This window comes from Notothenia coriiceps, unplaced genomic scaffold (genome assembly GCF_000735185.1).
Source record: "Notothenia coriiceps isolate Sejong01 unplaced genomic scaffold, NC01 NC01_scaffold00033174, whole genome shotgun sequence".
NCBI lineage: Eukaryota > Metazoa > Chordata > Actinopteri > Perciformes > Nototheniidae > Notothenia > Notothenia coriiceps.
This window is the reverse complement of record NW_011365875.1, coordinates 26,515-52,500: the sequence shown is the minus strand read 5'-3', so window position 1 is coordinate 52,500 and position 25,986 is coordinate 26,515. Positions and strand designations below refer to the sequence as shown.

At 41.4% G+C, this 25,986-nt stretch overlaps 1 protein-coding gene across 1 annotated transcript in view; it reads left to right on the top strand.

The window, feature by feature from the left end:
* LOC104961365 (myelin transcription factor 1-like protein) overlaps positions 1 to 21,973 on the top strand; it is a 54,354-nt gene extending 32,381 nt beyond the window's left edge. Inside the window, exons 8-21 of the mRNA XM_010789651.1 lie at positions 972 to 1,079; positions 1,949 to 2,175; positions 2,880 to 3,160; positions 8,020 to 8,247; positions 10,257 to 10,378; positions 11,574 to 11,642; positions 12,642 to 12,704; positions 12,877 to 12,960; positions 15,646 to 15,867; positions 17,317 to 17,408; positions 17,933 to 18,036; positions 18,121 to 18,168; positions 19,082 to 19,144; positions 19,329 to 21,973. Of these exons, the coding sequence (XP_010787953.1) occupies positions 972 to 1,079; positions 1,949 to 2,175; positions 2,880 to 3,160; positions 8,020 to 8,247; positions 10,257 to 10,378; positions 11,574 to 11,642; positions 12,642 to 12,704; positions 12,877 to 12,960; positions 15,646 to 15,867; positions 17,317 to 17,408; positions 17,933 to 18,036; positions 18,121 to 18,168; positions 19,082 to 19,144; positions 19,329 to 19,469 (1,852 nt within the window). The 3' untranslated portion in view covers positions 19,470 to 21,973. The remainder of the gene's footprint in view (positions 1 to 971; positions 1,080 to 1,948; positions 2,176 to 2,879; positions 3,161 to 8,019; positions 8,248 to 10,256; positions 10,379 to 11,573; positions 11,643 to 12,641; positions 12,705 to 12,876; positions 12,961 to 15,645; positions 15,868 to 17,316; positions 17,409 to 17,932; positions 18,037 to 18,120; positions 18,169 to 19,081; positions 19,145 to 19,328) is intronic.
* Positions 21,974 to 25,986: the final 4,013 nt, after the last annotated feature.

Sequence of the window (25,986 nt, the reverse complement as noted above, 5' to 3'; positions counted from 1 at the left end):
TTCTTATAATGCTTGCTCAAATTGAATCATAAAAGCAGTTCAGCTGCCTACCTTTCCCGTGGTTTAACCGAGACTGATTAGAATGCAGCAATTCACACCCTCCACAGCGTAAATCATTCATCAGCTCGTGGCAAAATAACTGCATCCATCAGGTGCAGGTTTGGAGGGAAGAGCTGAAATAGCAGGGCGCTGTCGCCAGTGCTGTCAGACTGGGCGAGGTGACAGTGAGAGAGGAGTGTCACACACAGCAGATGCTCAGGGAGTCGGGCGTAGCAGTAGCCATTAGCACCTTTCTGCCACTCAACAGGGGTGACAGGAGAGGTGCAGACCCGGGAGCAGCAGCATGCATCCACGCTGGGTTCAGTGAAAATAGGCACGCACAGTAAACTTTCACTTTTACTAGAAAGCGCTGATATAAACCTCCATAAACTCTGGCACCTGAGACACACCGTTATACCGGCACACGTCCCATGACAGCAGCTCAGGAACTCCACACTGGCTTCAGGCCATTGTCAAAGATCATTTTTTTCACCACGGCCCGGCACACTACAGTGACAGACTGGATGGGGAGTAATAGGGGTTAAGAGTAACAACATGAACTTTTGTGACATTTGGTCAGTCAGGAAGTTTTACAGACGTAAATCCAACCAGAACATGCTGTAGGTGAACAGCCCAAGTGTTGTTGTGTCTTGTCAGCTCATGTTTGAAGGAAATTCATGCACATTATTTACGTACATATGGGAATATCTATTGTTAGAATTATTTAAAACCGATCAACCAGAAACATGCAAGCTGTTGCCACAGAGTTACAAGTGATGAACATTAATGAGTTAGTATTTTAAGCTGGTCAGGTTTTTGGCGGCTGACATGTACCCCACACTTTTAACATCATGTGCTATTATGATAACATTTTCACCTATCAAAATGTTTCAAAAGTAAGTTCCATTGCTTAGGTTTCATTCTTATTTCAGTCTGTCGGGATGTCCCATCGCTGCAGCCGAGAAACTGGCCAAAGCGCAGGAGAAGCACGTGGGCTGCGACCTCCCCAAATCCAACCAGGCCTCTGACCGAGTCCTAAGGTAGTATTCCCCTTCTCGATTTGATATACATCCCATATGAAATGATAGGTTGGACGTAGCCTAAATATGGGATAGAAAGCAGATAGCATAGATAAAAGTCCTTCTGCAGCCTTTGTTATTCAATCCGTTGGCTGTATAGTAGGTGGTCAGGCACTAAAAGGGCATGTGTGTTTTGTGTTCAATTATACTGTCTGTATTATATCATTTATTCAGTCACGCTGGAATGTTTTGTTCTTTTTTTCCCCTTCATTTTGTGAAGCGGCGGAGATTTGAGTCTCCCCTTCTTGTTTTATGTTTACGTTCTCCTGTCCCCTGAGAATACTTCCAACAGGCTGCACCTTCATTTCTGCGCTTGCTGTCGAAGGCAAACGGTTTTATTAGATCCTGACAAAATTGGCCTCATGTATCATAGCGCAGGCAGAGCTTTTTGAATGAACTGAACATCAACAGCACACAATCCTGCTTTTCATTTCTTCCTGTTCTTAGATTTGGGATATAAATGCATATCAAATGATAAGAGCACATCAGAAGTATGCCAGTATAATGAATGTGGAAATTCCATTTTGGCAGTTTTTTTATTGTCTAGGTACAAAATAAATCACTTGTAGCAGAGATATTATTATATGCGGGGGAGAAAGCATCCATGAATATAGTGTAAACAATGGAGGCCCTAAACTCTTAATCATCTCAACCATCAGCTTCATCCTCCATATTCCAATCCTGGAGTGTTTCCATGAACCTCTGCTCATACCCTTGCATCTGCCCATTTTTTTTGGGCAGATGCAAGTTGCATGAAGTTCCCTCTCCTTCCCCTGGGCAATCTTGAGTGCCTCAGTCCAACTTCCACCCCCTCGTCATTTATTTTCCAGGCCTATGTGCTTTGTCAAACAACTGGACTATCCACAGTATGGTTACAAGAACAATGTCTCCACCAGCACGCCGCGCTCCAACCTGGCCAAGGAGCTGGAGAAGTACTCCAAGACCAGCTTCGACTACAGCGCCTTCGACGGCAGCACCAACCACCCGGTGTACGGGAAACGGGCCATCGCACCCAAAGTTCATGGCCAGAGAGACTCCTCCCCCAAAGGATATGACGGTACTACTCTACAAAAATACAAATCCAACTTTATTTTCAGAAAACATTCCCGTGTCACCTTCTTCATTTCTCCATTGGTGGATTTTAAAGTTTGAGTTATTCAGGATTGGGTCAACTCATAAGTGTGCTCACCAGATTCTGAAAACACCACAAGCCATAAACATTACAGGCTCACAAGAATAGTTCAAATGTTCTGATGTGGTATATTATTTTTGTTTTAGATGACAGTGTCGATTTTACGGAAGAGAAATAGGGTCACAATTATTTGAGAGCTGATCAAAAAGGATTTTTTTCACTTTCTCAGGCATTCAGGCAGAATGCAAAAAAGGAGTGCCCCTCTAATCCTTTTCCGTACAATGTAATTACTAGATCTAACAGATTTATTTTTCAAGGCTACGTTTTATGCATCTATAAACTCTCAATTTCGGGCAGAGATTGTAATCATCTTCTTAAATTATTCCAAGACATATTTTAGAACGAATACAATTTGATGTTTGCAAGGGCCAAAGATAAACAAATGTAAAAGCTAACTTTGTCATGGATATACTTTTGGATGACCGTATAAATTAACTTACTTTTATGAATGGGAAAAAGTATGCATGCACCTGCATTTCGAGTCACGTAAATCCATATCATGATTTTCAGTATTAATCTAAATGCATCAGCCCTCTTTTCATTTTGAATGTCTTGAATGCGACCCTCAGCCAAGCGTTACTGCAAGACGTCCAGCTCGGCCAGCAGCACCACCAGCACCTACGCCCCCAGCAGCAGCAGCAGCAGCCTGAGCTGTGGGGTGGGGGGCGCGGGAGGAGGCCGAGGGGGCGGGGGCAGCAGCGCCAGCAGCACCTGCAGCAAGAGCAGCTTCGACTTCAGTCACGACATGGAGGCCGCCCACATGGCCGCCACCGCCATCCTCAACCTGTCCACGCGCTGCCGAGAGATGCCCCACGGCCTGGGGGGGAAGCCTCAGGACCTCTGCTCGCAGGTAGGAGGGGCTAGGGACAGTCATATAGTTCATTCTGTTGGCCAAGTGCCAAAGAAAGAAAATGAAGGCCCTGTCCTGTGTCCACATAGCGTCTTTTAGGGCCCTGGGCAGAGCCTCTTCCCAACCTTTTCATAACAAAAAATGCCCATCACTTTTTTAATGGATTTTATATTTAACTAAGCTTCACCATTCAAACTGAACGCCGCAGAGCATGAAGACAAGCCTTGTACCGGGATAAAAGTACAACACTCACCGACAGCAGCCACAGTGTCCGTCCAGCCATCTGCTAACAAAGTGGCTTTTAGGTCAGCAATTTTCTGAAAAGTTGAAATATTTGAGTCTAGAAACGCTCAAATTGGCCACACAAAAATAGCGGTGCGCCATGAAATAATACACTGTGCGCAGGGCTCAGAAAGAGTAACTACAGTGTGGAGACACAGGCCCTGAAGTGTCATCCACAGGTGTATGCTGCTGGGTTTTAGTTCAGTTCAGTTGAAACTCTTTTTTTCAATAGGAAAAAAAGTGAAACCCTTGTTTTTACATGACTCTATATTCACTTCACCTCTGCCCTTCGCTGCAGTCACAACAAAATCCACTGACAGATTATCTCTGTGCTTCTTTCATTATACTAATACTGGCAGTGAGAACTGACAGAGATAGGAGGAGTTGAGCTGCGCACCACACACTCACACACACACACACACACACACACACACACACACACACACACACACACACACACACACTCCCTTAAAGATCTGTTGTGCTGTGTCTCACACTCAGGGCTCAGCAGGGCAGTTTTTCATTTTCCGTCACGGGATCAGATAGGAGCGGGACCAGGCGCCGCTTGACACGGCGTGAGCCCAGTGTGTCATTTCTGAGGAGATAAGGTGACGCTGTTTCTGTATTATCTGCGCCCAGATGCTAAGCTACAGACTGGGGGCCAGGAAGAGAGAGCACAGCAGAAGGCTAATGCTGGCTCATTGCTAATGTTGACTGCTGGAGAATAAGAGAAGGTGGTTGGATTGAATGAGAGCAAAGAAAGCCTTTTTGGTGGGATGCTTCTTAATGTCACAGTGCAGAGAGTGAGGAGAGGAGGATACAGGAGAGGAGGAAAAAGAGGGGAGAGGAAAGGATAAAAGCCAAAAGCAACGTTCCCCCAAAGAAAAGTGGAACGGAATACACTTGGCGGGAACAAACGCCCGAGGACTTCCTCCGGTCCTAAACGCATCCCATTGTCTGTCCTTCCCCTGCTCCGGGCAGACAGGCAGGAAGCTCTCGGGGCAGGATGGGAAGACGGGAGACTTCAGAGAGTTTCTTCTTCTTCTTCTTCTTCTCCCTCTTTCATCTCCACACCTCACCTCGTGGCACACACTGTTCCTCTCTATGTTTGAATGAAACTTCACACACTCTTCTATTCTCACCTCCTTGTATTTTCAGCCTGTCTATCGGTCTGTTTCCCGTCGTCTCAATCTGCTGCTTGTTACATTTATTCAACCAAAATCTAATTTCCTCCGTTAAACATCAGATAATAACTGATCAAGGTCTGGAGATGAAAAACTCACTAGAATTGAATAAAGGAAGAAAAAGAAAAATCCAGAAGAAAATCTAAATTTGAGTTGCAGAACAATATTTCCCTTATTGCCAGTTATCTTTAAATGACCCCAGCAGCTCCATTCAAAGTTAGCGAAATATCATTTTAAAGGTTTGTGCCTGCGTTTTTTCATCGTCGATTTACTAAAAGTCATGACTACTACACTTAACATGAATACAACAATCACATGTTAAGCATACTATACTGTAGATTCCAGTAGATACATGTGGTACTCCAGATTCCGGAGACCCAACAGTTGCTTGATAGTACGGAAGAGGATTTGGGTCAGAGATTAAAGCCAGAATTATTTTCAAAAAAGTATTCCAATTTTTTTTTCAAGAAATCTCAAATCCCTCATTTCAATATCAGAATTATGACTTTTTTCTTTGACAAAAAAACATATATTTGTCAGAGAAAAATAAAAGAAACAAAAACGTTTTTTTTCCTCTTCCACAAAATAGGCATCATTATTTGTCAAGTTGTTGTTGATTTGACTTCAAATGTGTCAGCTTCACAACAGAACACATAGATGACAGATTTAACAACACTTGCTTTCACTGTTCTTAGCGGTACACAAAGGTACACTGGTGTAACACACACATCTTTTAGGAAATGAAGCCGTCCTCCTGAAGAATCCTTGTAGAGGAGGAAGGACAGAGAGAGAGAAAAGGACAGAGGAACACATGTTTTATTCATTATTTTAAGACGTGGAATAGGTGGGCAGAAGTAATGCGGCGAGGAAACGAAAGTGACCTCTCACACTCTGGCCCTCTTCCTCCCAGCATCTCCATGGCAACAGGGGTCAGGGGTTACGGGAGGGTTAGAGTGAGGACGGGTGATCTCTAATGAAGAAGTGGGCTGCATTCTCACATATCGTCCTCGTTAATTCAATATGAAGGGGTGGGTCATGTTAATTGGACGATGACATACAATGCAACGGCTGACAGAGAGAGCCATCAGCTGAGCATATTCACCAGGACACGATGAGTGGTGGCAACACACGATGGGGCATTTGACCTTGGATCTGTTCCTACGCAACTTGACCTTTTGTTTTACAAACACTGTTTCTTTCTGTTCTTACTTTCTTTACTCATTTCATACTTGTCTTCTGCCTCCTTCTTGCTCTTTTCTCAGCTCCTAGCCAAATCTGCAATTTCACTTTTACTGGAGCTGTAATATCGAGTGTGTGTAAGACAGAAGCAGACAGCTACATCATGTATGGTATAGTTACTGTCGCCATGGCGTAACCAGGCTGCATGCTCTTACTTGGAGAAGCAGCAACCACGTCATTTTCTGAAAGTGGCCGAGTGACATTAGTAGATTTTCGTTCAGTCCGTCGGAACGTTTGTCCCAAAAGTCAGGGTGTGTAAAAGCCAAACACAAACAGAGAATTGAGATCCGCAAATACAAACTGGATTAACAAAAGGTGTTTGTTTATTTGTAAATGTATTATAGTATTCACACGTTTTATTTGTGGAAGGTGTTTTCACATTTACACATTACACATTTACACACAGGTTGTTGATCTACTCACACATATAATATTGAGACAAATCTACCTCATGATCATGAAATCCTTTCAGGACACAGTTTTGCAGAAAGGTGCTAGTGTCAAATAAAGCTGCAACGACTGATCAAAGAATCAACAACAGGAAGTAGTAGCTTACTAGATAATGATCAATTCATTGTTAGTAGTTTTTAATGTATAAATCAATCATCAATCAATCAAAGTTTATTTATAGAGCCCAATATTAAACATTTTACATTTTGGTCCCGGCATAGACAGATACCAAAATGACATTTCGGGTTATCTGGGGTTATTTGGGGTTATTTGGGGTTATTTGGAACATGAGAGTACACAGGTACAAATGGCTGTAAAAGCTGTTTTCTGCCTCGTGAATATGATAGTATACATTTTTCTTTGTTTTATATCATTGTATAGTAAATATATTTGGGATAATAGACTGACAAACGAGACATTTAAAGACATCACCTTGGACTTTGAGGGGCTGGGATGGACATTTTTCACAATTTTCTGTCATTTTAGACCAAAGAAATATAGTAATACATGGAAATATAATCAAGAGTGTTTGATTTGGAACCCCATCATTTCTCTGTTTGTCTTCCATTTTTCCAAACGCTTTAATAGGACTCTTTTCATAGTAAGATATCTACTGACCCAGCAGTAATATTGGTTTTCGGCCCTTTTTTTACTTCTATTTTTTAGTCCTTGGTTCAGCCACAGCTCGTGCAGTTTTCATGCCCAGTTCAAACTCTCTCATCCCCCTATGTGTTTGAGTCAATGTGCGTCACAGAGGTTTTGGCTTAAGATACCAGGAGAATCCCCCCCGAGGGACACTGTCGGCTGAAATCAGCATTAGAGCGGCTATCCTACTCTGCAAAGGGAGCAAGGAGAACAAGAAGGAGAGGGAAGATGAGAAAAAGGAAGTTAGAGGACACGCCAACCAAAACACAAGCCTTACGGGATATGTGCCATATGTAGAAGAAAGAAAAGGCATGCGTGCAAGGATCTATAGATACAAACCCACACTCGGTAGTGAGCCGTGTTGGATGTGGCCCACTTTGTCCCGGAACACAGCCTCTATGTTTGGGATTGCAGCAGTTCTAGTTCCAGCCACTGCTGCTCATCACTGCTCTCAACCCCACCCCTAACCCTCAGCCCTGCCCCCCTGTGATGTCCACTCACATTAGCCTCACACAACACAAAGTCACACACACACACACACACCCCCGTCTGACACCACAGAACACAGAAGAGACCATGGAAGGAAAGAGAGAGAAAGAAAAAGGAGGGATGCACTCGTCCTTGAGCACTGATGACCTTCTACTTTTGACCCTTTTTATGAGAGACACACTACTGTACAGTGCAAGTGTCTAATCTCATCCACTGCAGACAAAAAGACGAATTGGAATATTGTTACAAGTATTTGAACTGCAGGTGTTATTGATCCCTCTTTTAAGACATCTAAAAACTACACAAGTGAACAGATCACTGGAGGAACAGAATATTCAAGCACTTTCATGTACTTTTTAAGTATTCACCACTTTTTCAGCTACTGTTCTGCCCAGCTCTGATCCTAGAGTATGAATATGTTTGACTTCTATGTAATCAGAAACGCTCTCTCTCTCTTCTACCCGCTTCTCTCCATCCCTGGCTCCCTCTGCATCCTCTTACCCTTTCTTATAACCATCTCACTGAAAACCCACAACTCAACCCGCCCCAAAAACCACATCCGATTTCCAGAGTCCGGGCCTGGATGTTGATGAGAACGGTACGTTGGACCTAAGTATGAGCAAGCGTCTGTGCAGCGGCGTGGGGGACTCGGTGCTCACCCCTCTGGAGCCCATGTCACCCCAGAGGCAAGCTGCCCTGCTGGGCTCCCGCTGCTACGGCATGGGGGACGCCGCCGACTGCTGGGACCTGCCTGTAGACTACACCAAGATCAAACACATAGACGAGGACGAGAAAGAAGTAAGAGAAAGAATATGGACAAATGTTGGAAATGTATGTTACTGTCAATTTTTCAGAAAGGAGGAAATATTCGGGCCAGTCAGTATCTGCCTTTCAAGGTTGAGTCACCTTAAAAATATCAATAACATGTTCTTATTTGAAGCACAGCACATTTCCTACTCAATCCTATTCATACAAATATGAAATGTTTGATCAGTTACACACAAGCTCCTCTCTCCTCAGAATGTTCCATCACATATTCAATTTCCTTTAAATGATGAAGAGTAGAATAATAAATAGAGATGACTAATAGTGTGATGCTGGGAATGATTATATAGCAGTAGAATATGATAGTTTGTGGTTTTGAATCTGATAGACAGTACAGTTGACATGTGTTACCTATACTGTCTGTTCCATGTCTTCAACCCAAATGATTTCCCTCTGAGCCATTGACACAACACAGTGTCTCCAAGTCCAACATTTGCTGTCTGATTGTCTTCTAGGTCTCTTACCTCCCCGTCTTACTCACTGCTTGGCATCATTAGAAAGTCATATCAGGGTTTTTTTTAGGGGAACCTAATGAATCTGCATGTTAATTGTCAGCAGTGTGAAGGTATCTGCTCTGTGTGTATCATGCATGCTGGCTTTCTGTTTTTACATCTCGCTCTTCTCCAAAATAAATTATGCAAAGTAGCACCTTGGGAGGGAATCGGAATAGCTCATCTCATCAAAGAACTGCTGGAAATCAATGCACCACTGCTGGGTGCGCCTGTCGGTGTGTACAGGCACACACATGTGCTTCTGTAGGAGTGTGTGGGATGTGAATATTCATACGAGCCCGTGTTTGTACCCATGTCTCGTTGGGAGTGTGTTGGCATGTGTGTGCGAGTCCCATCCCTAGCCTAGTTTCCGCATCTCTGTGCATGCATGTGTGTATCGTCCTCCTTCCTGTCTGCCTCTCCCTTTAATTAGAGCCGCTCGCTGGCTGACCCAGCATCACAGACTCTGAGACAGCTTGAGCGCTGGATAATTTGGGCCCTATCTGGACCTGTCTCTTTATGGGCATTACTGTACATACACTGCGAGCACGGAAGGGAAGGGAAGAGAGGATTTGCATCAAAAGCCGTCGTGCCCTGGCTTGCATGCACTGCAGACAAAGCACGGCCCCACATAACACAGCCAGCTGCGGGCTGACGCTGCACCGCAGTGCCATCTACTGACCCACCAGAGCATTACAGGATCTCCACCAGACACCTCCCTCAGTGCTCTGTTCTCACACGCACACACACTCATGCTCATTTGGCACTGAGTCATTATTTCCTCCCAGGGAATCTATTTTACCAGCTCTGGTAGACTGACAGGTGAGGCTCAATAGTCACACAGGCTCTACCATTAGCATTCAAATTGACAAGACTCCATGGTATGACAGGTGGGAGTGTGTGTGTGTGTGTGTGTGTGTTTGTGTGTGTGTGTGTGTGTGTGTGTGTGTGTGTGTGTGTGTGGGTGTGGGTGTGTGTGGGTGTGGGTGTGTGTGTGTGTGTGTATACAGGCAGGATGTGTGTGTGTGCCTGCATTTAACAGTATTGATGTATGACTAGATGACAGTCTGTGTGGATGTGCAAGCATGGTTATGAGTGCACAGGTCAGTATACATGCTCTCATTTGTGTGTGTGTGTGTGTGTGTGTGTGTGTGTGTGTGTGTGTGTGTGTGTGTGTGTGTGTGTGTGTGTGTGTGTGTGTGTGTGTGTGTGTGTGTGTGTGTGTGTGTGTGTGTGTGTGTGTGTGTGTGTGGAATGAGCAGACAAAGGGATAAGGAATGTGAAGGAAAAAGGCTGATTATTATAAACTCAGGAAATAAGTTTCATCATGTGCTCGTTATAAAACACATTTTAAGTGATTATAACTTACTGTATTGTTGAATATATGTGATGTGATTTCTGAGTGGAAAACCGTCCCTTTACATCTCTCTGTTTCCCTCCTTCCCTTTTGTCTTTTCTCCCTCTCTTCCCTCTGATCCCACCCACAATCAGTCAGATGACCTGGACCCCTTTCATGACCTGCTGGAGGACCGCTCCTTCACCACAGATGTTAACATGCCCAGCCCCAAGCCTAAGTACGCCCAGTGCAAGGAGAATAAGAAGGACCTGATAACGTAAGAGCCCCCTCCCACTCATCCCACTGTTCCTCCTCTCCACCTGACCCCACTCATGCTCTGCTTACCCCCCTCATATTATTCATTTTTTTGCTTTCTACCCTCATCTTTGCTCCCATTAGCCGCAGAGAACCACTGCCCTATGCCAACCTGAGCTGCAGGCTGGCAATAGACCTTTATTTACCAGCTTTCTCTTTCCACACTGATCTCAGACATGTTATAGCATCTACTGGTGCTGTAATTGTAGTTTCCCCCTTTGAAAAGCTTTATTTTTATAAGAAACATCACTTGTTTCATGGCCATATCAAGTTGTTGCTCTCAGGAACCTCAATATTGATCACAGACAGTAAAGCTAAACTGGAAACAATGACACAATTAAATCAGGAATTTCCTCTCCTTCCCTTTGGGCTTTTAAGTCTGTCTATTTTTCCGACGGCAGATGTCCCACACCGGGGTGTAATGGAAGTGGTCATCTGACAAGTCATTTCACCACATATCGAAGGTGTGACTTCCTCTTCTCCTGGTGGATTCTAAGTCTACTTCTCTTTATTGTTTTCAGCTTACCTCGACTATGCTGTCTGTCAGACACCTGTAGGCACAATCTCTCTCTCTTTCTATCTTATTTGTTAGCCCTTTGAATATCCTGAAACAAGGGTGTCATGAAAGAAGTGAAGACTAAATTAATTACAGATTGGATACACGCTCATTTTCGAGCTAAAGCCTGGGATAAAATGATTTCTCAATGGGCCGGGAGTAAAGCCTTCTAAGCTGATGTTATTCAGTCCTCCAGGCCCTTCCCACAGTGCAATGCAGACTAAGCATTTACTATTCAAAGTAAGGAGACTCAAACAGAATTGTTGAGTGGTGCAGAGCGAGGTGAGTCTGCAGCGACGGAATGATATCAGTCTCGAGGCTGCTGTGGCTCTTAATACATCATATTCTCCTGAACAAGCTCAACATTAAGTTATAATCGATGTCGAGACGTCCTTGTTGTTATATACGGACACAAATACTCAGAGGGTTATCTCATTTAATTCAACTCCCTGCACTTGCATCATGGCTTTTCTTTTTCTGCATTACCTGATTTTACGTTTGCATGTGTTTGTATAAATCTGTGTGAGGTGATTTAGTGTTACAGTGGACCGGTTGACGTGTCATTCCGGAGTAACTAATGTTCCCCTGGTGTATTTCTCAGTCTCTCAGGTTGTCCTTTAGCTGATAAAAGCATTCGAAGTATGCTGGCCAACAACGCGCAAGAGCTCAAGTAAGGCTTGAGATGACTCACTGATATATGTGTGATGTGTATGTCTCGCTCATTGTTCCAAGCTACGCCTTATTAGTGTTAGTGCACCTAACGGTAGGATGGGGGAACGTAAAGCAAAGTATGAATGGAAACAAGAGACTGCTCAGAAATGGAGGCATGGGGATTTATTTCACAGCTTTTCATGGAATTAAGGAACCTTTTTAAGAAGGGTGATATTTTATATTATTTGTAATTGTCAACAAACACTTAAAAAAATATACCAGCAATGTAAAGAGTTACCAAAACACACAAGCCCAGACACACATATTTTTCTAAACATCACAAATTATACAAAAAAGGGTCAAAATTGTGTGTTAGTCTATTTTGATTTCAGGACATACATCTCTAAAACAAGTCATAAACATATAGTTTAATTTATGAATAAAAAAGAAATAATGTCCTAAACAAAAGGAAATGCATTTGTTGGGGACAAATTTCACCCGCGGATTAATCTACATTTGGCGTGCTATGAGGATAATCAGCATGGTGTATGTGGGATTAAGTAAAAACAAATGTCAGTTCAATTTTTGGAGGGCTTTGAAAAATGGGTATTCATTATACTGTAAGTCACCGTAAGATAATATAGTGTAAAATTAGTAAATGGTCAGGAGTACAACAAATGTGACTGACAATGAACAGACAGCAAGGTAGCATTCATACATCGCCTGTCATGGTTGTGCGAGTATAAATATATATGAATAAAGCCACATTAATTAATGACCTACCCTCCAACCCTTCTGCTGTATATTTTCAAAGGCTGATTTAAGTCCAACATCGTGAAACAAAAGATACGTTCACAAAAGCAATGAAGGAAATCTTGGCATCCATGTCACGTTTAATCGACAATGGGCATAACATTACAGCAAAAGCTATGAATTAGACACAACATGGATTATATCGTCCTCAAGATCCTGCACCTTTGCTGTAGACCCTGAGCCCTTGTTGTGTTTTCTGCCCCAGGTGCCCGACACCAGGGTGCGATGGTTCGGGACATATCACTGGCAACTACGCCTCACACAGAAGGTACAGCACACGCTCCACATACACGCATCCACCAATCCCTCCATTATTTCAACACATCTCCCTTTTCTGCCTCCCATACGTTCTGAATTGACTTGAAGCGGACTTACTTCACCCTGCCTCTACTTTCTCACACAGTATGCTTCAGCTTTGTAACACTGTCATTTATCTGCAGTCTCTCAGGGTGTCCTAGGGCAAGGAAAAGCGGGATAAAGATCATCCACAGTAAAGAGAACAAGGAGGACCAGGAGCCTATCAGGTACAGTGCAGACACAGATCGTCTGTCTTCTGTCTCCCTTTAAAACCCCCAAACTCTTCCTCCTGCTACCAACTGCTTACTTTACATTTCCTATGTGAAGTATCAAACATGATACATGACTTTTCTTTTCCTGTTATTGAGTGATGGAAGGAAGCTGTGTGAATGGGATCAACAAAAAGGCATTGTGCTGTTTTCTAATCACTGCAATGCTCTTTGGCGTGCACTGATGCAAGCAGGCATAAATCAGACGTGGCTCTGACAAGACAAATGTGCTATAGTTGTGTAAAGTCTCTGGTGAACCCCTCAGACACACAGGTGAGGGGAGGCAGAGAGAGATTGATTCCACTCCTGAACCTAAATCCCACTACGGGCTTCTCTGGCCTCGGCCCTGCAGCTGCATTGATTTCTCCGATGGTGCAGAGCACAAATAACACACTTTGGCCCTTCTCACAGTTTGACACAGGTAACCCGTCACTAAGCTCCACTGACATTGAAATATCTTTTAAAAACATTTTGAATTACTATTTGAGCTTTTGAAACATGAGAAGATTTCTCCTGGCTTCAGACGAAGACATGGATATATGGAATCTATAAAATCCATAGACTGAACCACACTAAACAAACACATTCTAAATGAAAAAATTTTCTTTTCTTTTGCGGTATGGAGCGATAAGGGAGTACAAATATTTTCCCTATTTACTGTAGACAAGGAATGATAACATGGTCATTTTCTCTCTTTCTCTTTAGTTTATTGTGGAAACATTTGGGATAATTTAGTCACAAAATCACCACAATAGTCTAGTAGTGTTTTGACATTTTAAATGTGGAAAAGGTACATATTATACATATAAAAAACGTCTGAAAATATTGGAAAATGCCCATTATAATTTCCCTAAAGCCCAAGTGTCTACAAGGTCTCAGAATGTCTTATTTTATCAATCAAAAAAGTGCAAAACCCAAAGCTATTCAGTATGTTGAATTTTTTTTTTTTTAAATAAATAGAGTGGGAGGGGTTTGTATATTTTTTCAAAAGGGTTTTGTAGTTTTTTCCTAAGTCAAAATAAAAGATGTATACAGCAGGGAGGGGTCTTGCAGATTTAAGTTCACCCTGGCCTCCCCACCCCGCTATAGCTGTTGTCCCTAACCTATTGTGCTGCCACAGTGGTGATGACACACAACAGGCTCACTCTCCCGGACATTATGGATTCATGGATGGGGGTCAGTTTGGCTCACATGTGTCTCCACTCACAAGCGGCTGGATGTTAGCTCTGGATCTGTCTGACAGCAGGTTTCACCAGTTTGGCTCTCGGGTCAGGATGAGGTGTTCTGGGCTGATATCTGTGTCAGGCAACTGGAAGAGATCTGGCTTAAACTGGTCTCCAACGTTCCCCTCGAAAGAGAGGCTAGAAAGAATGTAAAGATATTTCTGGAGCAGCATTTATTTCACATTGACCATAATAATAATAACAAGATTTGTAGCGGATTAAGAGTTTCTCCCAAATAGTAATGGACAAATAGTTTGCAAAGACATTTAAATGAGGTTGAAAGTCAAACAATTTTTCTTGAAATTAATCAAACGATTAATAATTAAACACATCACCTATGGCTCATATCTTTATTTTCCATATACTGTGTTAATCTAATTGAACTGAGGAGTAATGTAATATTGATGTAGAAGTAAAACCACCTTCTTAAAAATATATTCCCTCAAAATATTTCACATCAGATTTTCTAAATAACTTTAGTTAGTATTTAGATTTAATCATACATTTAAAAGACATAATTGTGTATCGCGATATGTGGATGTCTGATTTTATTACCAAAGTATTCCATTGAAAGACAAAAATATATAATATTGAATCCTTGAATATTATTGAACACCTGGATGTGCAGTGTGGAATTGGTCATCCTAGTCCTACCAGTGTGAGTTATTCCTGGGTTAAAGTTTTTAGAGCTTTGCGGATGGATTCATTAAAGGTGACCTATTTTTCTAATTGTTTACGTTTAAAGTATGTTGTGCCTCTTCTTCTTTTGAGATGTTAGCCTCTGCAGACCATTTACATTCGCAAAACATATGAATATCACACAACAGGAAAGGGAAAACCCCAAAAAGCATAATAGGGCCTCTTTAAGAAGATACCTGTGACTTACCAAGGGAATGATCTTCAATGACACAGAAAGAGACGCTGGCAGACAGCAGTGTACGTGATACCGCTGTATCTTCATGTCCTTTCCTAAAGCTGTTCTAAAAGCAGGTAGCTGCTGTTTGTAGACTGAACTGATACTTGCACCACTAGCTTCACCTATAATCCATTTTGCCAGTTGTGACATTTGGAATAATTTACTGCCTCATTGGATCTGATTAGCACTGGTTTTGATGCACTGTCAGCATTCCAAGACTGTGATAAGGCTGCCACTGGGACTGCTTTAAAATAAGATGATGGTATCTTTGTTTATATCAAAGCAGTAGAGATGGAGGGGAACATAAAAATGATATTCACTCAAACACTCTGTGGTGTTTTAGTACTCACGAGGAAAACACAATGTAGTGTTTACCAGAGCGCCTCAGCAGGTCATTCTGTGAGAGGATGTCTCCAATATGATAAGAGATAACGGTATGAACTTTGAATACATAAGTGTCTTAAACATTGAAAGTGAATAAAACATTTCCGTCTGTCCCCCCAGGTGTCCTGTTCCAGGATGTGATGGTCAGGGACACGTGACGGGGAAGTATGCGTCCCACAGAAGCGCTTCAGGATGTCCCATAGCAGCGAAGAGACAAAAGGACGGCTACATGAACGGCATCCAGTTCACGTGGAAGTCCGGCAAGACGGAGGGCATGTCCTGCCCCACGCCGGGCTGCGACGGCTCGGGACACGTCAGCGGCAGCTTCCTCACACACCGGAGGTCGGTCTGGGGACTGAGGCAGCAGTAGTAGTAGTAGTAGTAGTAGTAGACTTTGGGTTTTGTGTGGATTAAACAAATGAGATATCACGTGTTAATTAATGAGCTTTAGAAGTGCTTGTTGGCAAATGTTGTTACCTTTTCTTTAGACTTACCCCTGGATTCCACCGGGTCCGTCTGCGCCGCGTTACATCTGCACCGCGGTTCTGTTCCGACCTCCTACTGCGTCAAACCCCACCGGGCGCGTTTCAGAAGAGGAGTGTTATGCGTGCCGGCTCGCAGTTTTTATTGATTTGGACATATTTCCTGAACAGGCTACTTTGTACAGACAAAGTTAATAATAATTGTAATAGTCCAGTTGTAAATTACATGAATCAAAGATGTGTTGTTGTATTTTAGTGGTAAAAAAATGCATTCATCAGCATAATTATTCTATATATATTTACACAGAGCCTGTAAACCGGAGGAGAACCCTGGCATTTTTCCTCCTACTTGAAAGACTACGGAGGGCTAGGGTCTACAACATTAGTTTATTTTAGGATTGACCGTTCCACTTCCTGCCGCGTCGAAAATAGACCAGCCGCGTATTTTTATCGGAGCCCAGCGCCGAGACGCTTCTGGGACGCTTCTGAGCCGTAACGGTCCGTCCACACAGCGGCGTGCGTTGAAAGCTTCACCATTCACTTTGAAGGGGGTAAAGTTACTTTTCGCCAAACTGCATTGTGGGAAGCGAAGCGGAGCTTTGCTGGTGTGGCTCGCTGCAAAAGTTGAGCAATGTTCAACTTTTGAAGCCTCGGCAGAAGCTTCATTTTATTTATTTGTTTAATTCTATAATCTCTGGCCTTTTGGCCGTCCGTCAGGAACTGAATTTCAAAATGAAGTCACCGGAAACAGACGTAGGCCTATAAGGGACATTTCGAACATCATTGCGATACACACCCACTGAACTGATTACCCAAGATCCTCAGCTATAGTTGTAGCTTACTTTGGGAAAGTATGTAACCGTACCACCAATCATACTTTTATAATTGGTCACAGTCATTATAACTAATATTCAGTGTGTGATTTGTTCACATTGCATTACGTGTGCATGTGTTTGATGACAAACTTGTTATGAGTTGATAGATAAAATACTTGATTGTGATCTGAGATACAGCCATTTATTAATTTTACTAAATGTAATCTTTGGGCACAATCGACTACGTGTTTTCCTAGAATATAAAAAAAGACATATTTGCCAAGAAAATTAAGAAAACATTTTCTTAGGAAAGCCTGAACACAAAAGGGAATTGTACACTTCAGCTGCGGGCAAAAATTGTTAAGACTGTCATTAATATGAGCTGTGTGTGTGTGTGTGTGTGTGTGTGTGTGTGTGTGTGTGTGTGTGTGTGTGTGTGTGTGTGTGTGTGTGTGTGTGTGTAACAAGCTAAAACAATGCTCCCTTTCCTTCAGTCTGTCGGGTTGTCCACGTGCCACCTCCGCCATGAGGAAAGCTCGGCTCTCTGGAGTGGAGATGCTGACAATAAAGCAACACGCCAGCAACGGTAACTACAACGACCACTCACCCACACAATACAGCCAATCAGGGACATGGATGTGGAGTGATTTCCTGAACAGAGTTCCAGTTTCACATAATAACCAATCAGGAGGGTGTGTGTGGCGAGCATTGTCTAGGTATTATGGGGTATAACTAATGAGAAGAGAGCCTCCTATGTGAAGAACAGTGCTGCGCTAAGTTACTAATCAGCCGGTGTGTTCTCCATATGTTTCTCTAACACTTCACATGAGACTGCAGTGATATTTGAGGCTTCATAAAGAGATGATGTGACAGGATCATAATGTAATATGTCTGTGCGATTCTTCTTAGTCAGTTCAAATGGCCTGCCGCAGTTTTTAAGTAGAGGTGAAGACAGTCACACACACACACAAGTCGAGCAAAATTCTTCGTCACTTCAGAGTCGTATTTTGTCATTTTAAATCACTTAACTCCACATAAAGGCTGTTAAAAATAATTGATGTCTGAGGCCTTTCAGCTCTGTGTCAGTGTTAATACTGCTCTCCTCTGTAGGACTGGAGCATGAGGAGGATATCAAACAGCTGGATGAAGAAATCAAAGATTTAAGTGAATCCAATTCACAGGTGGAGGCCGACATGATCAAACTTCGGACACAGGTAAGTCCCCTCTGCTCCACCACTCTCACAGGCCTTAAGTCTCTGTATGGCGTACATCTGTAACATCCACCGTCCTCTCCGCAGATCACAACAATGGAGTCCAACATGAAGTCCATAGAGGAGGAAAACAAGGTGATTGAACATCAAAATGAATCTCTCCTGCATGAGATGGCCAACCTCAGCCAGTCACTGATAAACAGTTTAGCTAATGTCCAGCTCCCTCATATGGTAAGGGCCTCCAGGAAACGGCAAGCCGGCAAGTTGCAGAACATAGCTAACGAAGCATTAGATTATTATTTTATTTGTGTATTCAACTGCAGCTGATATTGCATGCTTAGATTTAAATGTGAAGCACTGCTTGTCTTTCCAAACAGTGAGGGGGAGTCGTAGATTGGACTTGAAAAAACATATTTATTCTGCATAGCACATTTTAGATGAGAAGTGTATATACAGTAGTTTATATTGAGGTTTTGTCTGTTTTTAACAATGCTATGATGATTCAAAAGCTCTATTTGAAAGTGTATGGCAAAGTGTTTGAATTGCTTGTTTTGTTTTTTTCAATGTGCTTCAGACATCTTCTATTGGCTATCATTCCATCTTTACTTTGGCTTTTGAAGATAAAGCAAAAAGTATGACATTCTGTTTTCAAAGTAATCACACACGATTTCATCCTTTCTTCCGTCCTTTACTCTGCCACTCTTTTCAAATATACTCTAGCATAGTGTTTTAGTTAACAGTAAGATTCTTGTCGAAGTGTTTTTATAATCATATTATTTCATATTTCAGCAGCTGCTCAGATAAGTCCATCCTGCTGGAGTGAAATGTATCTAATCAGTTACAATGTGACCATGCCGTCTTCACACCAGATTTATGTTTGTCTTCCTATATGTATTCATCTATAGCCTGCTTCTATTTTCCCACTTATTGTAGCTCTTCTCTATGTGGCTGCGCATCACATACTGTCGCCTAGTGTTTAAACATAAGAATAACAACTTGTTTCCTCAAATCAAACTAATAGAAGGCTGTCCCTCCTCTCCTTCCATAGAAACCACTGGCACACAAAGAGCCTCCTCTGAGGAACAACAGCTGCTTACAGTTGCACCAGCAAGTAAGTCAATAACTCAGATTATGTCATTAAAAAAGGAACGTTAGGATGTCGACAGTATTTGTGAAATTTGATCAATATTGAGGTTTTTTTCAGAACACATTGTACAAGAAGATTTTTCGGACATCATAAATTCTCACCTCCGTTTTCCTCTAATAGCCTCTGTGTTGTGTCTTTGGTCCTGCAGGAGCCGATCAGCGAGCAGAACTTTGACGCCTACGTCACCACTCTAACGGACATGTACACCAACCAAGACCAGTTCCAGAGCCCGGAGAACAAAGCCTTGTTGGAAAACATCAAGCAAGCGGTTCAAGGGATTCAAGTGTAACCAATCAGCAAAGGGAGATTTTTGTTCCCCCGGCAGGTGTGGGCGACGGTTCCAATCCACAAACACACAGGCGCTGATTGTGCGGTGCAGTATCTTACATAGTGTTATATATTCTGAATTGTGTTCTCTCAAAAAAAGAGGTACGATGCTACAAACACCTCGAGATAATTTCTTTCTTTTTCTTTTTCTTTTTGGGCCTTGCTTTGAGGAAGAACATAAAAAACTGAACGGCAAAATAGTTTTTGAGGACATTCACATTTTGTACGTTTTCATATGAGCTGACATAGTGTCATGTGATGTTTCTAGCTGCTCATGTATGCACATTTTTAGTGTATATTCCGAACGGTAAGCTAATACTAACGGACGTGAGTTCTTTTTATTGCTTGACAACGAAGCATTTTAGATGAAAACAAACTGGACAGTGGTATGAAAACAAAAAAAACTGCAAGCAAGGAGGAAGCTACTTATGTTTCTCCTCACTGGATGATTTTGGACTTCATGATTTTAGATGTTTTCTTTCTTCTTTCTTCTTCTTGCGTGTAAATTGTTCAAGAGCAAGAACTGGTTTGCCAATCGCTTTATTTTCTGACAATGCTTGAGAAACGTTTTGTGTTTTGTTTTGATGGAAAAAAAGACGTGTAGCTGTAGGTGGGGGCATTTTTAATTGGTGCTGTAAATGAATCCGGAGAGGAAACTGACCTGATGTATGTATGAATGTATGTATGAATAGTTCTATTGTAAACATCATTACACGGAAACCCGATGGTGGAAATCCCATTATCTAGGAGAGCCAATTAATTCCTAGAGGAACACATCTGTGCGGTACATGTATGTTCACATGCTCATCCTAAACTAATCTCAAATAGAAATGATGTGTAAAGACAATGACTTAAAGAATACACATTCTAGCCTTTCTAGTTCAAATCTGCTCAATTTCGAGACTTGTGTTGCTAGGATCAAGAAACGTCTCAGCAATATAATTACTAAATCATTTGCTTATGGTAAGAACGGGATGCAATCTACAATGGAAAAACTAAAAGGTTGGGTATATGCAATTTCTTGTTTATAAGAATAGCGGGGTAACATGGATCTTTTTAATATAGCCTATGTAAAATATTGATTTTTATACAAATCTTTTAATACGAAAATCTTTTTAAAAAAGAGGAGGAAACCTGGACATTGAGTTTTAGAAGGGAAAGTATATGAGTTTTTTTCTGTACGATTTTGCACAGGGACACCTTCGTTTCCATGTTTTGATGTTCTTACAGAAACTAAAAGCAGTACCCGAGAGCCTAACGGAGGGTTTCAGAGGGTTTTGTAAAGAGTATTTATAGAGTATGACAGAGGGACTTACAGGGTCACTGTCCCCACTTATGTGCCAGTAGACTATTTGCACTTGTCCTTGAAGATATTATCCTTGCGTACGGCGGCGTGCAATTTTTCAGACGACCTCTTTGGCACACGATTGGAGCAACCAACTGCTTGGAGCCACTGTAGGCGTGGATTTAGTACCACTGAGAAGGAAGAACAGGGACTTGAAATCAGAGAAGAGGATGATTATAACCATAGCAGTTATACTGTAGGCTATTATCAAATGTAAAAACATTGTTCTTTCATTTTTGCTATGTTTTAGGAAGATGAAGTTATCCCCCAGCAGCACTTTATATCTAATCACTGTACAAAGGATTAAATAGTCAATCAAATCAAGGTTTTAAAAAAAGCTGAAGAAACGGTGAAAACGAGACCTTCGAGGGGTGATACAATCCAGCGACGCGCCCACATGCCTGGCTGTGTGCACCCCTCTATTCTGTTGTTCTAGTTGTTAGCGATCATGTTCAGAATTGCCTTTTTGAGAGCTAATTCAAAAGGTGCTTGTCGTTCACCTGATTGAATCTCATCTATTGTACTACTGTCCTCTTTCAGGACTCTACTACCCATCATCCATGACTGCATACGCCTTTTTCCACAGCATCGTGTCTGCAGCTTTTTGCCAATATAGTAATGCTTCAGTAGAGTAATAGCTAGTACCAGTTTTTGAATTAATTCTCATTATCAGTAAAAAGGGAAATGGATTTTAAAGCACAAACCGGCTGCTCATCTGATGTTGGTACATAAATAACAAATCTGAATAGAGATATCTGTGACTATCTATAGGGAACACAAAAAGGTTGTCACATATTTAGAAAGCTGACTTTTCATATACAACTATTGTGAATTCATCAGAGTTTATTATTTAGTTTGAGCCAATTCATTTTTGGGATTGTTTTCAGTGACCATTAACAAAGACAGGATTTTGTATAAACTATTGTGCTCTCTGTGGAACTGAAGTTTGATTTATTTTTGTACTACACAGCATGGATTTGTTGACATTTTAATTTTGCTATAAATGTGTGAGATCACAAGTTGCTGTGATATTTCATTTATAAATTGTGAACTTTGTACAATTTTTGTCATGCTGGATGTTGACACATCTTACTCTGAATAAAGAAAAAAATGTGTTGCCAGAGGCCTGTACAATGATTTATTGTGTGTGTTTATTACAGGCAGATACTGCAGAACCCATCTTCATATTCCTTCTTAAAGAGGCCCTTTTATGCTTAATTGGGTTTTCCTTTGCCGTAGTGTGTTGTGTAGGTTTTTGTGCATGTAAATGGTCTGCAAAGGCTAAAATCCCTGTGTTCCCTCCAGAGGGAGTTTCTCTCCCACACTCTCCCCCCCCCTCCTGAAACACCTCCATTGGACTCCTTTGTGTACTTATGTAACATGGTGACATCGCTATGTATTAAAATGGAAAATATTAACCTGATTAGGACTGTAATAGGGCCTGTTTAAACTGCTCAGTAGTATATCACAGAGGGTTTAACTGTTACCCACACTTCACCAGCAGATGTCAGCAAACTACACCAGGGCTGTATGCATCTATCAGAGATGATCCATTGACTTGATTAAAAGCAGGTTCATTTCCCACAATTAAAAGGGAGTTGGAACAAAACCACTGATTTGCAAACTAACCTCAAACAGCCCCTCTGCTGCTATTAATCACTGTTGGAGCAGTGCTAAACAATTAAAGCAGACTTTAATTTTAGACACTTTTTTTATTGAAATACGTCTGTGTGCCCGGCTCATTAATTAACATTCTGAAGCAGACAACTACATTTGTCATTTAGCCAAGATAATCTAATTCACAATGGAGGAATTACAGAAGGCTACACGCCTCTGTCCCTGATATTTTCCTTCTCTCTCTGTCTCTCTGCCACTCCAGTTTAAACATGTTTCATATAGTGTATTTTGTGAGAGTTGTGTGACATGTAAGACAGTTTCCCAGCAGCAAGACAAAACCGTGATGTTGCAGTATGCAGTAATGTGTTCATCTTTAACCAATACTACTACTAACTGGGCAGGAGGGAACTTTTCTTCTGGTTACATTTTAAATTCTTAAATTGGACACTTACACATTTGAACCATGTTTATTTTTAGATAGCAACATTGACATTAACTATAGTTATTTCAAGGACAATGTCTTGTATAACACTTTCTTCTCTTGATATAGTGCTGTGTGTTGGTGTTGTTGGCCTCTCGTCTGCACTCTAGCCTCAGCTCCCACATCCGCATATGACGTTAACAAAATTAAAGTTAAATATTTGACATGGCATGGGGATTTCAGTCAACGAGTCAGATTCCCATGAGCCTCCAAGTCTAAACCTGACAACTCAGCCTGGAGACAAGGTTTACATTTTTACTCTCTCTGTAATTTGTTAATCTGATTTTCTTCTTTCTTTCTTTCTCTTTTCTTCTTGATGTGGGACACATTCAGGAGCTTGAATAATGGATACTATACATTGACAATTATACTGCAAAAAATATGCTTACCCCTTTCTTTTTAGAATATGTTTTGGATTTCACTTTTAGATTTGATAAAAAAAAAAAATTTTAGGTTGACATCAAATTGGAACAAGAAGGTCCTAGTGCTTCAAAAAGAGCCTTTGTTTTGGATCTAGATCAACTTTCTGCATACCTGGAATGCATAGAGAGCAATAATGGCCTTTGTCAGAAGAAAATGCACCAATGCACATTGATAGAATCAAAAATGTCTGTTAGAGATCCCACCAAATGAAATACCCAACTCAATAGAATATTATAAAACAATGCCTCCACTGTTCAACCGTGCCTCCAGGCCATCAGGCTGTGGACATGCTAACAATAGCAATGGGACAGCATTGTTAAAGGTGGAAATGCTAACAATAGTACAGCAGCATGCCAGCAACAGCAGACACAACTACCTCGCCCACCCACACCCATACCCGTTTCCATTTGAGATAATAGACCAATCAGCTGCGACTGAAAAGCGGCTTACATTAAACAAACAGTTTACTTATAGGTTGTAAATAAAAGCTTCTGGAGAGGAGCTCTATCATTATGTTCATCAGTTCGTATGATGATGATGACACATCAAATCATTAATGTGTATGGTGTCTCTGCCTGAGAAATGTGCCTTATGTATTAATGTGTTATTTCTATAATAACCAGCAGATGGCAGCAAACCCAAACTATTATCAAATTAACTCTGTGATGTGCAAATACTGTAGGTTGAGTCTTTTATAGATCTTAAAGGGGACCTATCATGCAAAATGCACTTTTTGATGCCTTTTATACATAAATATGTGTCCCCGGTGTGTCGGGGAACTCAAGCAGGCTGCAGCGTCAGAAAATAAAACCCTCTCTCTTTTCCTCCGTACCCAAATCTCTAAAAACGGGGCTAAAATGGAGCTGATCCAGATTTGCGTCCGATATGACGTAATATCGGATATGAAGGCTGGCTTTACACCCACGGCCCTATCAGAAACGTTGCTATCAGAAACAATGCCCGACTGTTTTGGACGTAATATTGTCGGTGCATGTTTACATTAGCATCGCTAACACTCAGAGCTAACCTGTACTGGAGAGCATGTGTGTGAAGAAGCAGGAAATAAAAAGGAACTCACCTTGTGGTATAACCGGCAAAAGAGAAAGCCTTTGAGCTCCATACTGTTTCAGAAATAATCCTTGATAATCCATGATATGGCGTTTCTTTAATACATTTTTTTTTTTTTTTAAAGCTTTATACCCCAAATCAGCACTTTTGAAACAGGAAGTGAAATGGAGGGATATGAGGCATGGCAAGAATGGTTGATCTGTTTGGTATTTTGAGCAAAAAACTTCATAGACATGTTTTTTATATATGTGTATATATCTGAGACCTATGCTATTGCCTAAAAATAGCATGATAGGTGACCTTTAATGTGGTAAAGAAAAATGGTGGTAGACCGATTTTAGTGAGTGACACAATTGTTGAACATCTAGTTCCATCATGCCATGCATGCATGTTCCCGTTTTCGCTTCTGATTGGTGCACCAGAGCCAATGTACAGTAGCCTAACTAATTATGCACAACTGTAACTAATGTATGCTAATTAGCCGACGGTTAGAACACAGTAATTATTAGTCAGTTGTTCATTGAGAGAATGGTAAGCCAATTTCATTTTCAGTCATGTAAAAAACTAAAATGTGAATTAGACTGTTCTGCAATGGATATTATCTGACTAAAATAATGCTGACCCAATGCTTTGCCTTTTGTTTTGGCTTGCTGTCATGCTATTACTTAGTTCACCTACCGTTACTTTTCTAACTGCGCCACAAATATTAAGTGCTTTCTTGACAGAAAAACCCCACATTAGCCTAGCTTGGTTATAGACAAGTGGTCCAATAGGAGGGCCCTGCTGCAGCCACAGGGGCCCTTTAAACTCAAAGAAATAGGCTCTATTGCTAAACCAAACCGTCTCTGACTAAACTAAGCTAGTTAGCTAATCTTTCATAATTTCCCATTTAAACATACACTCTCCCAAGGCAGGCATTTCAAAATGACAGAACAAGCCCAGGTGTAACTTTCCTAGCATTATTAATATTATAAATAATGGCTGCTTTTAATTGAACAAGAGCAGGGCCTTACTGTAATGTATGTGCTTGCTGGCTCGATAATGACTTCGTTATCGTAGGCTGTTTTGTACTCAACTTTTTTCTTTAATCTTATCATAACTTTATACGCTCAATTACATCTTCCCTTTCAACTCTAGGCTACTACTTGCTAGCTATAAGCAACTGAACATCTACCTTGCACTGGCACAACCAGTGGTGTAAAGTAACTAAGTATGTACTCAAGAACTGTCCTTAGGTACAATTTTGAGGGAGTTTACTTTACTTGAGTATTTCAATGTTGTTGCTACTTTGTACTTCTACCCCACTACAGTTCAGAGGTTAATGGTGTACTTTTACTCAAATGCATTTATGTATTACCTTAAGTTACTTTGTAGATTGGGATTTATGATATGAAATATAATCAACACCTTAATAAGACTTTAGTTACACCTGGAGTCAATCCACAAGCTACCCTATACAAACAAAGTAATTAAAAATAGCTGAACCTTTACCAGCTGTGATAACACTTTAATGCATCAATAATTATAATAAAAACATATAAGATG